At 40.2% G+C, this 17,007-nt stretch overlaps 4 protein-coding genes across 4 annotated transcripts in view; 2 read left to right on the top strand and 2 right to left on the bottom strand.

Annotated features, from left to right (window-relative positions):
• The window catches only part of saraf (store-operated calcium entry-associated regulatory factor), a 171,979-nt gene that overhangs the window by 31,933 nt on the left and 123,039 nt on the right, over positions 1-17,007 (bottom strand). The window lies entirely within an intron of this gene.
• On the top strand, positions 3,337-8,296 carry spcs3 (signal peptidase complex subunit 3). Its single transcript, XM_053341584.1, has 5 exons — positions 3,337-3,622; positions 4,197-4,270; positions 5,043-5,119; positions 5,689-5,804; positions 8,004-8,296. Exons 1-5 carry the CDS (start codon positions 3,480-3,482, stop codon positions 8,134-8,136), a joined length of 543 nt encoding a protein of 180 aa, XP_053197559.1. The 5' UTR covers positions 3,337-3,479; the 3' UTR covers positions 8,137-8,296.
• Positions 10,047-11,174, top strand: tmem187 (transmembrane protein 187). The gene has a single exon (XM_053341554.1). The coding sequence runs from the start codon at positions 10,107-10,109 to the stop codon at positions 10,890-10,892; it is 786 nt and encodes a 261-aa protein (XP_053197529.1). The 5' UTR covers positions 10,047-10,106; the 3' UTR covers positions 10,893-11,174.
• The window catches only part of si:dkey-9i23.8 (parapinopsin), a 30,862-nt gene continuing 26,031 nt past the window's right edge, over positions 12,177-17,007 (bottom strand). Inside the window, exons 5-10 of the mRNA XM_053327717.1 lie at positions 16,639-16,702; positions 16,379-16,504; positions 14,830-14,968; positions 14,573-14,737; positions 12,619-12,700; positions 12,177-12,386 (exon numbers count right to left, since the gene is read on the bottom strand). Of these exons, the coding sequence (XP_053183692.1) occupies positions 12,177-12,386; positions 12,619-12,700; positions 14,573-14,737; positions 14,830-14,968; positions 16,379-16,504; positions 16,639-16,702 (786 nt within the window). The remainder of the gene's footprint in view (positions 12,387-12,618; positions 12,701-14,572; positions 14,738-14,829; positions 14,969-16,378; positions 16,505-16,638; positions 16,703-17,007) is intronic.

Here is a 17,007-nt window from a genome sequence, read left to right on the forward strand (position 1 = left end):
CGGCCAGAAACACTCTGATTGGCTGAACGGCTTTGTTGTTGGTGTGTTCAACACACATGACTATCTCACATGCGCGTCCACGTGTGGGCATGAGAGAGTCTATTTTCGTCCTTGAAGTCTGGCAGGACTTAACTGTGAATCACATCAAGTCTCACCTGTTATCAGATTCCACTAGCTCTCCTCATCACAACACTGTAGTGAAAATGCCAGTGCCAATTCTGAGCCACGATGGCTTTATGGAGGTGGTGTATTCATTCATTAACATTGTTTACATCTGTGATTTTCCCAACAATGTATCTAAAACTGGATTACCAACCCCACAAAGCCATCAATGTATAGATGTATTCTAGGATTTGGACGCCAGACTCAAAGATGGCACCTATCCACTGAAATGAAACTAGTGCATACAAAAGCATGTAAAGACAGCTGGACACTGTAGCATACAATATTCAAATCAAACGATTTATTAAATAGCTGAGAATTCACATCACAAAAGATAGCAGTGAATGTGAAAGACTAAATATAAGGGAAAATGGGTGTTTGTATAGAGTACACCGAGTAGATATATGTATGCAAAGAGACCAAAATTACATTTGGCAGATTCTAACTAACCAAAATGTAATCTCTCTATGTGTATCTACACTGCCTACTGCTGACTATCCCCAATAAAGCAATCAATCAATCAATCAATCTATCAATCTTTATTTGTATAGTGCCAAATCACAACAAAGTCATCTCAAGGCACTTTACACATAGAGCAGGTTCTAAACCGAACTCTTCAGGTTTTAATTTTAAAGAGACCCAACATTCCCACATGAGCAAGCACTTGGTGACAGTGGCAAGGAAAAACTCCCTTTAATAGGAAGAAACCTCAGAACCAGACTCAGAGTGGGCGGCCCTCCGCCTCAACCGGTTGGGGTAGAGAGGAGAGAGAAGAAGGATAGGAGAGAAGTACAATGAAAAACAACAATGAAGATAGAAGGTCCAGGACTGGAATCTGTCATCTGGACGTCTACAGGCCCAGATTACCTGTGAGACGAGAAAGCATAAAGCAATTAAATCTATAAAACAATATAATCTAATATACCTGTGTTATTGTTTGATAGTTTGCATAGTACTAGGAGAAACAAACGATACGAACTCCTTCCAGATCCAACACAACAATCATTTTCATTATCATAAAGTCTGATAACTATTTTCATAACAATCAATTGACTGTTCATTATGTCAGGAAAAAGTGAAGAAGTGAACATATTCACATGACTTCTTTTGTCTAACCAACAGTAAAAAAAAACCCAAATCTGATTTTATCATCATGGCCGGCTGGGAAAATTGGAAAATAAGATAATAAGAATTTGAGACTTTGGTACTGGTAATTCCTTGGCAACGTTGCATTTACAAAACAACTTAAATCATTAATCAAAATTGTTGCCAATTAATTTTTGATTCATCTTTTAATTATTTCAGCTCTTGAGTGTATAGAGATTTAATGGGGACATACTTTTGGCCTTTTGTCTATTCTGACAAGTGAAGATCATCAATAACAGTTGATCATGGTCAGCAGGGAGGAGCTGCTTTAACGAATTCTACCTGAAGAGGACCACACTTACAACTGACCCAATCTCATATAAACACCAAATCACCAATATCACTCCTTTATATGTCTCACTTTAAGACAGACTCTCTTTCAGCGAGGCTTGGTATGTATTTGGTATTACCACACACACACACGCACACGCACACACAGCGATGTAATTTAAGCATCTGCTGCTGAACTGTATATATAGATACGAGCTTCTGACAGCAGCCTCCTAAAAGTAGGTCACTGAGCCTCAGTCTGAATTTCATGCATAGCTTGAAAATAGCAGCTTAATTTACAAAAGTATACTTAAATATTTGAGGATCCCGTGACTTTACTTTAACTAATGATACTAACTGAACCCTGATCTGATACCTTGGTTCTATTACTTAGCCATGGGTTGTACAGTATATCAAACTGTGAAAAGATTGTTATGAAGGCAAAGAAAGAAAGAAGAAAAGGAGAGATGGCTGCCCGTGTGTCATCAGAAGCACCTTAAAGTTTGATCTAACATTTACAGGGAACCAATGAAGGGAGGCTAGAATTGGTGTAGCATGGTCAAATGATCTTGTTTTAATAAAAATTCTAGCAACTGTTTGAAGACGTGTAGTACTAACAATTAGCAGGCCAGAAAATATAACATCTGGTTGAAACAAAGATGTGTATTAGAGTCTCTGCATCAGCCATGGACAGGAAATAGTACATTTCAGCAATGTAATGATAATAAGTGAAAAAAGAGTGAGTCTTGGTGATTTCAGAAGAGAAGTAAGGATCACAATGAATGACAAGATTCTTGACTATCACACTTTGTGGAATAAGACAGCTGAAGAGTAAGTGTAACATGATCAAACTGGAGTCTAGCTGGGCCAGTGATCAGCATCTCAGTTGTAGTATCATCAGTATCATCAGCCCTTATACAGCTCATACAGCTGTATATCATCCGCTTAGCAATGGAAATGTATTCCGTGACTGTGTATAGTTTTGCCAACTGGTGAACTATATAAAATGAAAAAAGAGGGCCTAGAACAGAGTCCTGGGGCACTCTATATTTAACCTCGTAGCATTTAGATAAAGTGTCAGTATAGCAGACAAACTGTGTTAACCAAACTTCCTATTCCAAAGGTTTGAAATAGCAAAAATCTTTAATTAAGAATTGCAGCCACCATAGTTCCCTGGTCAAGCATGGAGACAGAAGAAGTTCATTCTGCAACTTTAATCTTCATTCTTTGATTACAACAAGTGTGGTCTTGAGTCATATATGACAGCAATACTGTTAATTCACTGGAAGGAAGACAATTGAGACACATTTGCAATAGAATGTATATTCAACCATGACAAAATGTAACCACTAGGTGTCAGACTAAAACCCCAAATGAAACTGAAATTCTACTTTAGCCTTCTGATTCATGTTCTGAAATCCTCTGAAACATTACACATTACAAACTACTGAGTTTTTATGTATGTATATATGTATGTATTGTACACTGGGGATTGGGCTAGTATTTTGACCATTTATAATTCTAAATTCTATTGTGTGTGTGCCTTTCTTTGATAGGAATAAAGTTATTGAAAAAAAAACCTTTACTTCTTCCGCTTACTCAGCGCAAGCGTTTGAATGTATTTCCTATTTTTGGTGCTGCGTCAAGTTACCGTTGACACCAACCGGAAGCAAATCTACTTTTCCTACGCGGGAGAGTAAAAGGCTTTAGGAACCGCCGTTTCTGTTTCTCGCACGGACGTTGATTATATTTTGAAAAGCCTAACAGGAAATACGTTTACATTCACATAACGTGACGTTTCCCTTTTGTACAGTGCATAGAGAGCTAACTAGCGCCCATACTGTGTCACATTCATCTACCTGTATTCTTGTCATTCCTGGTCTTATAAGCGCTATCTAAAGATGAATACGGTTCTGTCCAGAGCTAACTCTCTGTTCGCCTTCTCTCTGAGCGTCATGGCGGCCTTAACTTTCGGCTGTTTCATCACAACAGCATTCAAAGACAGAAGAGTTCCTGTGGACATCCACGTCGCTAAAGTCATGCTGTAAGATTCATTATCAAACATCATTTGTGACAGCAACATAACATAAAGTGCAATATGTATGTGTGAGAACTGTATTTAAGCTAGGCTAATGCAAACAAGCAGCACAGAGATGAGACGGGAACAGGAAGGAAACGTTAGCGTGTAGTCAACAGTGAAGTCAGTCAACCCTGATGATGCGTTTGAGGTTTGGATTATTTGATTCAATTAAATGCTTTGTGTAGCACAGAATTATACTCAGCAATGCTAAATGCACATTCAAATATTGTTTGGGTATTTGCATGAAAGCTGGGATAGCAAATTAGCATGAGAAAATGAACAATACTACTCAGCCATATTAATGAGTTAATAAATCATCAGTAAGAACAACGGATCAGGGATGTTTCACAGACAGGTGCATTTGTTTTTAAAGCAAATTTAGCAAACTCCTCCAGCATGGTTCTGACAACACAGCATTCAAATAATCTAAACACTGAGTCAATGATTACATGTAATTACAATGTAATTCATTTTAACAATTATTCTAAGCAGAATAGTCTTGCTTCCTCTGTTCATTTCCTTCCTCTTTGTTCAACAGGAAAAATGTTGATGACTTCACAGGACCCAGAGAGCGCAGTGATCTGGGTTTCATCACCTTTGACCTCTCAGTTGATATCCTTTTCAATACTGTTTTTCAAGCATCACAGCAATATAGTGTAGTGTATTAGGAACAACATGCGTCTGTGTTTTGTTCTTTATTTTATTCTTCAGAATGAATTGAATTTGATGTCATGTTCAGCAGTAAGCTCATCTCAGTTTGTGATTGTGGTTGTATGCAAGTAGTGTTATGAGTTTGTATTATTTGGAAGGGCCAGTTTAACCAGATTACAGATGTAGAGATTCTCTACTTTTACTTTACAGTCATGGCTATTGCTAGTGGTATATTTAAAGCAGATGTATTATGCTAATTTCCAGCTCTATAGTTTAATTTTTGGACTTGGAAAAGCATAATTGATCCTCTTTAAATTTCATCCACTGAGGTATTGAAGTATTCAGATCCCTTCACTTTTTACCTGCACCCTTAGGCACAAAGTGAAAACATGATTTTAGAATCTTTGGAAATGTATTTAAAATCAAAAACTGAAATCTTTCATTTACACAAGTATTTAAACCCTTTGCAGTGACACTCAGGTGCTGATTTATCCATTTAAAACGTAATCTCAAAAAGCGAAGGAGTCTGAATGCACTGTATATTTCTGAGGTTTCAGCCTCCACTGTGAGCAGTTAATACTGTATTTACTTTCCACTGAAGGTCCTAAGAAATGTGGCCTATATCTGAGTTGTATAATTAGAGACTGAGTTTATGTTGTGGTGGATTGGTCCTTGTGTGATGACTACATTCACAGTCATGTCTGTACTCTCATTGTTCCTTAACCTTTCTTACATTTGCAGCCAATTTTTGACTGGAATGTTAAACAGCTGTTTCTCTATCTATCTGCAGAGTATGCCACAAAGAGCAATGTATGTATTCAACACACACACACACACACACACACACACACACACATATACATATTAAGCCTAGACTGATATTAGGGCTGCGTGATATATCTAAAATTAATTTGGTTCATTTGAATGTGTATTTTTTGTACCATGTGTAGATTTTAAAAGTGACATAGATTCTAGCTGCTACATGAGCTGATTTGAGACCTGTAAACTGCGATGTTATCACACAACATGTTCACCTGCTGCAGTTTACAGGACTGTCATGACTCCACTGATAATGACTCTGCCAGAGTTAAATCGCTGTGAGTCGAGTGAACAGTTTCCAGATTTCTGCTTTTGTACACTTTGTCTTTACTTGGCAGGTAGCTAATGCTAGTTAGCAGCAGTGTGCAGATATCAGGATGTCTGCACACAAACAGCAGCAGATGAGTTAGTGAACAGATTGGATGTGATCTACTTAGTTGAAGCATCTGGTACTGGGATAGTCTGTATGGTATTGTATTGTATTGTATTGTATTGCTCAACCGTCTTAAACATATTCTCCAAGCCGTTATGTTTATGTTGTGTTATGTTGCGTGTGTCAGGCTCTGAACCAGGTGGTGCTGTGGGACAAGATCGTCCTTCGAGGTGAAAATACCAAACTGAACCTCAGAGACATGAAGTCCAAATACTTCTTCTTTGATGATGGAAACGGACTCAGGTGAGAAGAGACACACACACACACACTGCAGCATCTTCAGTTCAGTCGAACATGTACAAGTCAAATGTGGCCTGACAGTGTTGCTTGATAAAAGATCTGCAGCAATTGAAACATATGGATTCATCTTTTAAAGGGCCAGTCAGCATTTATTGATACAGTATGAGATGTCAGACTGGACAGTGGTTATTCACACAGTTTTTTGAACAGACTGAGGCCACAATGTATGAAGAACTAATGAAATGTCTCATGAATGATATCTAGTAGCAAACCGTAGGAATTATGTTGATTTTGGACTGGAAAAAAACAGATATTTAGACTACTATAATGAACAGACTACAGGAATAAATACACTGGTTTACCATTTTTTTAATCAAATTAACAGTGTAACAGGCTAGAGATCCTCTTAAAGTATGTTTAAGTGCATTAGCCAGTCAGCCTTAAGTGTTTGGTTAGTTCAGTTTGACCTGCGGGAGTTTCTGAAGGCTTGCTTTATGTTTTTCTGCCAAAGAGGAAATAAATGAATGACGAGTGAAAACAAATCCAACGTCTCTATTGCAGAAATGGAATATATCAAGCTGCCAAATATCAGATGATAAGGAGCTTAAAAAGACAAACAGGCAGTCTAATAATCGTGGCTGCCAGTAAAAATATTTAGTGAGTGTCATTATACTAAGATGTAAGTTCTATTCAGAGAGTATTTTTTAGGCTTTACTCGATCAGGATTTTTGGGGCAGATCACCGATTAGTGAGTTTAAATAAACCGATCACCGACCCGATCATGTCTTCTTTGTCCATGCTCGGTTTCTTAAACTTGGCATGCTCCTCCTTTTGTTCCTTATCCAGGTGCCTGATTCAATTTGTGGTGTTGAAACATTTTGCAGATGCTTCCCCACGAGGTTCTTTATGGCGCTTTTCCACGACACAGTTCCAGCACGACTCTCGCCTCGGCTTTTTTTGCGTTTCCACTAGGGATAGTACCTGGTACCTGGTACTTTTTTAGTACCTGCTCTGCTGAGGTTCCAAGCGAGCCAAGCCGATACTAAATGTGAGGTCAACAGACTGCTGGCCACTGATTGGTCAGAAGAGTTGTCGCTGGAAGAGTCATGAGCCGTCCCACACAAGAATCAAACCCGGCATTTTTAAATACCAGCAACAGCGAAACAGCCATATGGCTCAGTGTTGTTGCTTTGTGTGTGACAGAAAGCCACATACAGCAGCAAGTACACCACTGCCTCCATGTCCTCCATTGTTTGTGTCGCCTATAAAACGAAGTCACGGCAGTATCGCGGAGCCGTGCTATGACGACCCCGCCCACGTTGAGTAGGTACCTTTTTGTAATGGAAAAGGTCGTTCCTGGAACCGTGTCGAGTCGAGCCAAGTAGTGCTGGAACTGTGTAGTGGAAAAGCTCCATTAGTGTTGCACAGATGGCAAATAGCTTGTGTTTTATCTGTCTGCCCACAACACCCACGTTTGTTTGAATCCGACAGCATTCAAGATTCTAAAAACTTTATTGTCCATCACATGTTGGATTCAAACCAACATGTCGGTGGTGTGGAACTTCTTTGGAGTAAATGAGACAGATAAAACACAAGCCATCTGCAACCTATGCAAGGGGAGCATCTGCAAAAAGTTTCAACACGACAATGACGACATTGATCAGATCAGCGGATTAAGACATTACAGCCCATCTCACAAATTGCATAAAATGCAAAATATCGGCTGATCAGACCGGCAGAAAGCCTAGTATTTTTCCAAAAACAGGTGTTGGGTGGTTGTGTCATAATCAGGGTTACCTTATATTCAGGCCTATACAGTATTTAGGAATCAAATATTTTATTACAGGTTTAAATGTTTTTTATTAATAAGGAAGTGACTTAATTGTATGGCACTGCTAATTGCTAACTGTGGCAGCTCTAGTTGAGTCAGTGTGAATGACAGAGTTACTTTCAAAAGAAGACCTGAAATGATCTGGAATATGTTTTCCTCCTTGACATGTATTTTACTTATGAAACAGCACACTGCTTACACAATAATGGAGGAGGCACGTGCACAAGCTGTTTTGCTACAATAATGGAATAATGATTTTAAGACCATAGTTATTTATACGTAAAGGATCAAATACCTAAACATCAGGGAAGAGCCCTTGTGGTAGTTTTGTGTAACTGACCTGACTGTCATGTCTGTGTGTCTGTCTCTAGGGCCAATAAGAACATCACTCTGACACTCTCATGGAATGTTGTTCCCAATGCTGGAATCCTGCCTCTTGTGGCTGGAAGCGGACACGTCAGCCTTCCTTTCCCCGAGACATACGAGACCACTAAGAGCTATTAGACGCATTCAGAGACACACATCCAGCCAGTTTCAACACATACTGTACACACAGACCAATGGAAACAAGCACACAAACTGATGACTCACTCACACCTTACACTGGTCTTTCTCATAGATGTAAATTAATTTTTGGTTTGTAATAAAAGTTGAGATTGGAAAACTTTGTGTGTCTGTATGACATTTTTAAATAAACCAATATCATGTATACTGATGACAGCCTCATGTCTCAGCCCTCTACATGCAGATACTGTTGGTGTTGGTTTGATGAGAACTAAACAGAGACTTTTTAACATAATCTGTGTTTAAGACTGGAAAATGTGACACATTGAGAATCTGTGCTCATATTGTATTTACTAAGGCTGAGTTTAGACTGCAAGCCAAAATCTGATTTTTAGCCCATCTAGATTGGAACCAGATGGCTCTTATGAAGTCTGAACAGTCATAAATCACATGAAATCCGATTTTTGCAAACCAGAGTGAAACCACCTTTGGGAGGTTTCAAATCTCATTTGGACAGATGTGTCTGAGTCTGAACAGCTTCAAACACTCATATCGGTTTTGACTGTCTGTGACATCTCTCTACGTCTCTACGCTACGTCACTCTATGCCACACCAGACCCGCGCTTATTCCAGTTGTTGTTGCGAGGTGATATCATTGGGGGCAACGGAGGACGTCGAAAACATCAGTCCATGGACAGAGGACCAAACCATATTCTTAATCTTTGGGGAGATGGCTCGGTTCAAGCGAAGCTCGAGGGTTTGTTGTTTCTGCAATTATATGACATCACACAATACACGCTAAATGACGTCTCCGCTGTGACAATGTTGCAACCGACGGCAACCTGTCAGATTGGTCATTAATGTGGCCCAGTCTGAACAGAGCCAAATCTGATTTGGACACTTGCTAAAAAGAGTGTGGACAGTCAGGCCTAAAAATCAGATTTGAGAAGGAATCAGATTTGAATCAGATTTGCCTGCAGTGTGAACGCAGCCTGATCCTGTTATTAGTGATCAATACATTGACTTTAGAATTACTGGCTGAAACTATGACTGAGCTACAACAATGGCTAAAATAAGAGCTGATAGAGTAAATGTTAGTTATCTAAGTAACTAACAATTTCTGTCAACTGCATCTGGATATATTGGAAATAGGAAGGCTTAAACTGTTGGCCCCTGGCCCCCCTGACTCTTCACTGACAAATTTGATGTCATCTCCATTCAGGACAAGCTACTTTTGGTGCTCAAATGCTATGTGAATCATTGTCAGTCAGTTGTGCTTTACCTCCATCCATGTTACTTTCATGTTCTTAACTTCCGTTTTTTCGTGTCTTTCCATTTGATCTGGCTCCTGAGTCCTGTCTGCTCCTCTCGTCTCCCATCTTTTTTCTTTCATCTGGACTCCTGCCTTGAAAGTCTTGGCATTGGGTGCTTGGATGGCATGTTTTCCACTTTCTTCCACTGCAAGAAAGCTCAGATCAAGCTAAAAGAGTGGATGGAAGGAGATTCAAAGAGTGTAAAGAGGTGATCGACAGCTATAGAATGAAGATGTTTACAACATTGTTCATGAAAAGTATAATGTTAATCTGTTTTGCTTCATTTTGAGGTGGAGTTAATATTTTTGGATCACAGGTCATGCTCAATAAGGCAAGTATGTTCCCAAACCTTTGCAGTGAATTGTTACATGTTTGGTCATTGTGATGACATGAAACTAAGGAGGATAAATCAGTCAAAAAACATGGTGAGTTTTTAGTTTTTGTACGGATTGTTGAAGTTTGTGTCAGACTGGCAAATGTGTGGGGAGGGGTTTTATTTGATTTAATCGGTTGAGATTTTAGTTTAAATCCAGTAGATGGTGCCAACTGCCACTAAAAACAATGATAAGAAGAAGAAGAAGAATGAACAAGAGGAAGCAGTTTGAACCATTCCAGACATGGCTGTAGTGTAGGAGCTTTTTACACACAACAGCAAGAATGATGAAGTCAGCGCTCCTACACGTGTTGGTGCCGTGTGTGCTATGTGTCAGCTTAGCCAACACCAACCTGTTCGATGAAGTGGAGGTGGATCTGTCTTATGAGCATTACGCAGAGAAGACGGTTGATTATATGCCTGCTTTCCTCAGGATGCCCTTTAACTGCCTGGTTAACCTGGGTTATATCTACATGGGACTGTATTGGCTGCTGCAGCACAGGAGCGTCAAAGAATCCAATCAGAGTAGGTATATGAGGGAAGTGTTCGCACTGATGGCCCTGTTTTACGCACCTGTGCAGTGGACGCGCCTGGCAGTGCTGCAGCGCGCTCCCGCCGTGCTTGACCAGTGGTTTACCTTACCGATCTTCGCGTGGGTTCCGGTGTGGATCAGCTTTATTGAAAGCGGGCCGGGGAAGTGGCGCGCGTGGCACGGGGCAGCACTTGAACTTTGCTCCATCCTCAGCTACGGCCTCGCGCTGGTGCACCCGCAGGGGTTCGAGGTAGCTCTGGGCTGTCATGTCGCTCTCGCACTGTACAAAGGAGCCCGCGTGCAGCTGGTGCACGGGGACAGCCGCTCGCGGGGATTCCTCGTGCTGGCCGTGCTGTCATGCTCCGGGTTCGTGGTCCTGAAGCTGCTGGATCACTGGCTCGCTCAGTACTGGCTGTTCCAGCGGCTCACTGGACACTTCTGGTCCAAAGTATGCGACGTGCTGCAGTTCCACTTCAGCTTCTGTTTCCTGACCACACTGACTCACAGAGCTCATGGAGAGACAGCACGGCAGGAGTGATCAGCTCTATGTTTATATTATATGGGTTTGTGATGATACAGATAACACACCTATTCATATATTGAAATAAAGAAGAAATAGAAATAAGCCAAAAAACATTCATCTATGATGCATCAAGGTGTAATGCATATGGGAGCATGACAAACAAAGTGAACTTAATGGACCTGCTGACAACAACAAAGCCTGCTGAGCCTCTGCTACATTACTGCCTTAAATGACATTTATGAGGTGCAGATTTCATTTGATGTATTACTCATGATACAAATAGTACATTTAATTAAAAAAAAATGAAACACCTTCACACATTTCTCCTCTTTGCATTGCCTTTTATAAAAAAGTGTTATTACTCATCTGGTCAGCTCCAACTATTGGCCCACACACAGAAGAAAGGAATTAGACCCAAAAGGAGTAGATCTATGAATTTGGAAATATTCTGGTGATGCTTGGTCATTTAGGCATTCACATCACAACATTCATAACATTTTCCATGTTTAATCACATTTAAAATGTTATATAATTAAATGAGCACTCTTTTATTAATGAAGATAACATCAATCAATCTTTATTTCATAACAAAAGTCGTCTCAAGGCACTTTTCACATTGAGCGGGTTTAGACTACTCTTTAATTGAATTTAAATAGCCCCAACATTTCCTATATTACCTATTACTAACTAAAATATTACATGAAAGAAGCTCTGACATAGCATACTATACATAAAATCATTCATCCATCCATGTAGATAAATGTCCTCGTTTCAAAACTCAGTGTGAAAACATGTTAAGTTGGAATATATAGAAAACCTACAGTGACTCAGGCTCAGCAAAGTCTTTATGATATTAATCCACATTTATAAGTTATGATCAAAACTTCCTTCCACCCAGGAACATGAATGATTCAGACTGTAGAGGCTTTCATATTGCAAACAGTATGAAAGCTTTGTTATTTATGTCATTTACAACATATACACTTGATGATGTATGCATTTGAATACAGTATATAGCACTGCTTACAGTGAGTTAAATATGTGAATTTACTTTGAGGTGTATCCAGCATCATTTTCAACATCACAGATAGCCAAAGTTAAAAAACTTTCAACAGCATGCACGTACTATCACTTTGTAGAAAAGGAAGTGTCCTTAGCAACACTCTTAGAAAACACTCAGCTGGTATCGGGAAACAAGACTGAGCTACTTCAATATCCCTTTTGCCCTCTATAGGGGTGATGGTACTACAATAAACATGTTTGTTAGGTTCTTCTCTTGACATCAGTGTGAGTAAATGTTTACAGGTGGTGTTTAGTGATAGCAGTGAGCACAGGCTCTGATGGTTTTTTTCTGTTGGTCCACAGCAGAGCCAGGCCTGCCTCCCGGAAGTCCTGATTGGAGCAGTAGATAAGAGGGTTCAGACCACAGTCCAAGTATGACATCACTGATGAAAATGTTCTTAGCCAGTCAGGTGCTGGGGACAGGTCCATCCTCCCCAGAAGGATCAGCTAATTGGTCAGTGTAGACAGAATGAAAGACAGTCTATGAGAGCAGAATGATTTACCTGTAGAGTCTAATGCAATTCAATAGAACAGTTTTGCTCCTATATTTATTCCACATTAGAATTATCACCTTCCTGACAATAAAAGCGCTTGTATCGGATTGTAGATGTTCCTAGATGAACGTATGATCATTTGCTCTTGTGTTTATATGTAATGAGTGAGTGAGTGCATGTGTCACCTCAGACACAGCAAAGGGGGTGTAGCAGAGGATGTAGGAGGACACCAGCAGAGGAGTGACTGCAGACAGATCTTCATCGTCACTGAGACAAATAGGAAACACGATGGTGGGAGAGAAGGAAGTAAGGCTGTTTGTTTTTTGTTTTTTTTACATACAGCATCAATCTACATATTAAAGCATATTATTATAGTTTTTTGTTTCTCAACTTGTCAATTCTCACACCTGAGAAGCATGAATCAGTGCTCAGCTGTAGTCAGGATTGTTTGGATCTGATAGAACCAGAGAATATGGAAGTGTTTTCACCAGCCAATCAATACACAATTAATTACTAAGTGAAGCACAATGACAGTAACATAGCATGACTTCACTTTTAGAACTAAGGCGTTTTATAATATCTTTAACAGAAAATGTTCAAAACTGAACTGACTGAATGGACTTGTTTTTTGCATTAGAGCGCCCCTCACTGGTGACTGAACACCAGTGTTGGGTAAGTTACTTACAGACAGGAAGACCTTCTTTTTGTATGCTCACGTCATCATTTTATTTCTCATTTTTTAGTCATTCGGATCCTTCTCACAGCTCATGCTGATCTCTGTCAAAGCTCATAAATTCCTTGCTGTTATTTCTGGAGCATCAATTGACACGTCAGCTATTCTCATCACCTGGTCAAGTCTAACCAAAAGCACGGTGACACCTTCATTGTCTATCATCTTTTTAAATGTTCTCCATCTGTGCTCAGGTGCTGTCTTGATGCTGTTTTGTGCAACCCGCCATCTCCCCATCACCACCCAGTCTTCAGATTCCTCAATGCATCACCTCTACCTCATCAGCCCAATCAGTTTCAGCAAAGTCAGATTGACATCGTTTCTCTCTTGTGCTCTCTCTCTCCTCTATCCCTTTCTCCCTTCTCTCTCTTTTCCTTCTCTTCCTTTCCCGCTCTCTCTCCCCTCAACCCCAACCGGTCGTGGCAAATGGACGCCTACCTAGAGCCCGGTTGTGCCTAAGGTTTCTTCTCGTAAAGGTGAGTTTTTCCTTGCCGCTGTCACCAAGTGCTTGCTCGTGGGAGAATGTTGGGTCTTTTTCTAAATTGATCAATGAATACAGTCTATTCCTGCTCCATGCGAGAAGTGTCTAAAGATGACTTTTGTTGTGATTTGGCCACTGATTGATCGAAGTCATCACCTATACCACCATGAGTGTCTGTACTCCATCGGGGGATTTATCATGCAGAGTCCAATCGCCTTTAGCTATAGACTTTAGCAATACCTATCATCAATATACCATATCATTAATATCATCTGCATAATAGACATTCTTTTACTTCATTCTCTGGTCTCTCCTGATTGAAATACATTATGTTACTTATTACACTACTTTTGCATGACTTTCACCAAAATCTGCATAAGCACAACTAGGCATAGGCTAGCAGCTCACATTTATTGCAGTTCATTATAAATCCAGTGGAGGGCGATATGGTGTAGGTCTGAAACAGTAAACACGAGAGCCCATCTTCTCCTTTTGGTTGGCTTTTCCTATTATGTGCAAGAGAAGCACTAGGCAGTAGCCTAAGTTAGGCTGTTGACCACTAACAGCTTATTGTAATAGGTACAGTGCAAGTTCACCTCACAATACTTTAACAATGACTTCATCACAAAAGCTTTTGCCTTCCCTGATGACATTTTAGAACAGAATAGAACAATTCAATGTAGAGTTCCCACTGCTTCCCTACACATAGATTACACTTGACTATTATGTTCTTGAATAAACTGAAAGTAATGGGAGTATACCATCTCAAAAATGTAAATCTGCCACTGAATTTAAGCAACAGGAAATGAGTCTCAGGCAATTGTTTTTCTATTGGTGGAATGACTTGGTGTCAATTAATTCTTCCAAAAAACAAAAAAAAACAAAAAAACAATGCAGTTTGGAAAGAATCTTTTTACTGATGGTTTACCTGTTTCCACTCCTGCAGCAGCTGGCAGCACTCAGCAGAGAGCAGAAGACGATGAAGAGAAAGGGGAGAAAGATACAGATGGAAAAAGCACAGAGAATGTAGACCAACATGTCTGAGTAGGTGCTCTCCCAGAACACAGCACACAGCATCTCTGCAGGATCGTACCTGGAGCACATGATGGAAATTAATACAATAGAATCAGCATGTGCGCATAGTCTCCAATGCTCTCATCTGACACCGTTAGGAAAATGATATACCGAATCCAGTCGTAGACAACAGGGACACTCCCAAACACCACCCCTGTCACCCAGGAAGTCAAGCATGCTGTCATCATGACAACAAAGGGACAACTTCTCGAGGAGGCCACACCAATCAGCCGCTGTACACAAAGGATGGCTGCAGATGAAATAAAGAAACCCTCAAAGTGATTGCATTCAAGGAATTATAGGAATGCAATACAGCATTGTTGCTATGGCTACTACTGCAGTACTGAAGAGATGATTTATCCAAAAACATTCATTGAAGAGCAGCTGTATTTCTTGAGGACCTTTCACCTCTCATCCAAACGGCTTCTTCAGTTGACTCGCTATAGGATCAGACCTTTAGGGGGCTCAGCTCTCAATGAGTATGTGACATACAATGCCCTGCAAGTGTTCAAACCACCTGCTAAATGACTCATTTTAGTGGATAAGGTAAATTACAACAATAAATATTACTACATCGTGGAGTGGTCTACTATAATGTATGATAATAATGGTTCAGAATAAACAATCACAGATTTCTACAGAGAGGACCCTAAGATAGTTAATGAACCCTGAGAGAAAGACGATATCAATCACAGAACTATCCAAAGTACATTAAAGCTGTTAAAATAAAACCATTTGAACTTGTAGCATAAGTGTTTGTCCCATCTCTAATAGACAGGCTTGCAAAATAATTAAAGTTGTATAAAATATTTTTTTAGAAATTTTAGGGGTGCTTGAGCACCAGCTTTCTGGCGTTTTACCCCACTGGCAGCATTTCAGGAGCAGAGTGTGGTGACTCTGGACAGCTTGATCTGCTCTGGAGCTTTTCCAATCAAAATAGATGAAAATAGCGTATTTTTTATCACAGTGGAACAGAGAGTTAATACATGTGGTCCCACAGACCACATGTATTGACTAGAGTTGCTGCAATCAGCTCTGGTGGCTGCGTTGGAGCCAGAATGCAGCGCACATGTGCCTGGTGGAATCAAGCTGTTATATAGTCAGTGACTGAACACCTGGACAGGCCAAGAGCCTGTGTATAGATTTTATTCATGGCCTGTTATCTGCTTTCAGCACCATTGATGTTTTATTATCATGCCTTGTTAATTTGCAAATTGACCAATTGAGAGTAAGTAGTCAGTAATCAGAATAAATAGTTTTATGTCATTAGTGTTAGCTTCACAGCAGAGCATTAAAGCACAGTCAAATGCAGCTAAGCTGGCCTGCTGTTTTTATCCAGTGCCAGCAGCATTATCATGAAACATTACCAACGTGCCCACTCAGTCGCTGTGAATTCTCTGCAAAATTCACTGCTGTACTCAATTGGACATTACACAGAGTTTGTATTGGGAAGCTGGCGGTGTAAAGTCTTTTTAATGTCCAGTCCAACTTATGCAGATGTTTGCGTTCACACACACACAGCTCCTCCAGGTAATGCCTGGATAACTTCAGGGTTGCAGTGCATGTGTGAAAGAGGCTTTAATGAAAGCATCCGAGAGGTTTTGGAGGAAAAATGTATCTTCAGTTCAATTGCTAGTGTGTGCATAGTGCTGTGTCATACCTATGCTCCCTATGGAGGAGGTGATGAAGGCAAACTTCAACAGGCTTACAACCTCACACCATGGTGAACTTTGACCTCCAGTCAGCATGGCCAACAGGGAACTGGAGACAATGAGGATGGAGCAGCCTTCACAACACAATAATCAGAAATGATGACTTTGGTTAATGTCAGTACAGGTCAGACACTGTTACAATCCTAAATAAGGCAAGTGAAATGATAGATCAGTTGGCAGGTTGTGGTATAGTGTTAGTATGTAGTACCTAAATCTGACAAGGTCAGACTGATGAAAGGAAGCCAATAACGACAGCTGAACTGATGTCTGCACTGAAAATGAAAGACAGAAGGAAAGAGGTAAGCTGACATCACACAAAAATGAGATAATGCAAAATAGGGCTGCGACATTTGACAATAGAAAAATGTATCTTGTTTCATGTTACCTTGTGTCGTTTATTTCATTGTGACAAAAATCACACACTGCATGGCAATATTTTTGTCATTTTAAGTCTACTGCCGGTGGTTTGGACCAATCAGCGTCACAAATCTAGCTGCCTCACAAGGTGAGACGGTGATACACAGTTGGAAACAGATGTTTCATCCAATCACCTGCCAAGTACTCTTTGAAAGTACCT

This window comes from Scomber japonicus, chromosome 2 (genome assembly GCF_027409825.1).
Source record: "Scomber japonicus isolate fScoJap1 chromosome 2, fScoJap1.pri, whole genome shotgun sequence".
Classification (NCBI taxonomy): Eukaryota; Metazoa; Chordata; class Actinopteri; order Scombriformes; family Scombridae; genus Scomber; species Scomber japonicus.

What these genes read in the sequence shown, in the direction of transcription:
- spcs3 (XM_053341584.1), top strand. Translation starts at nt 3,480, where the DNA reads ATGAATACGGTTCTGTCCAGAGCTAACTCTCTGTTCGCCTTCTCTCTG. An exon ending in AGTATGCCACAAAGAGCAAT is followed by an intron (nt 5,120 to 5,688) that starts GTATGTATTCAA and finishes TGCGTGTGTCAG; the next exon opens with GCTCTGAACCAGGTGGTGCT. An exon ending in GATGATGGAAACGGACTCAG is followed by an intron (nt 5,805 to 8,003) that starts GTGAGAAGAGAC and finishes GTCTGTCTCTAG; the next exon opens with GGCCAATAAGAACATCACTC.
- tmem187 (XM_053341554.1), top strand. Translation starts at nt 10,107, where the DNA reads ATGATGAAGTCAGCGCTCCTACACGTGTTGGTGCCGTGTGTGCTATGT.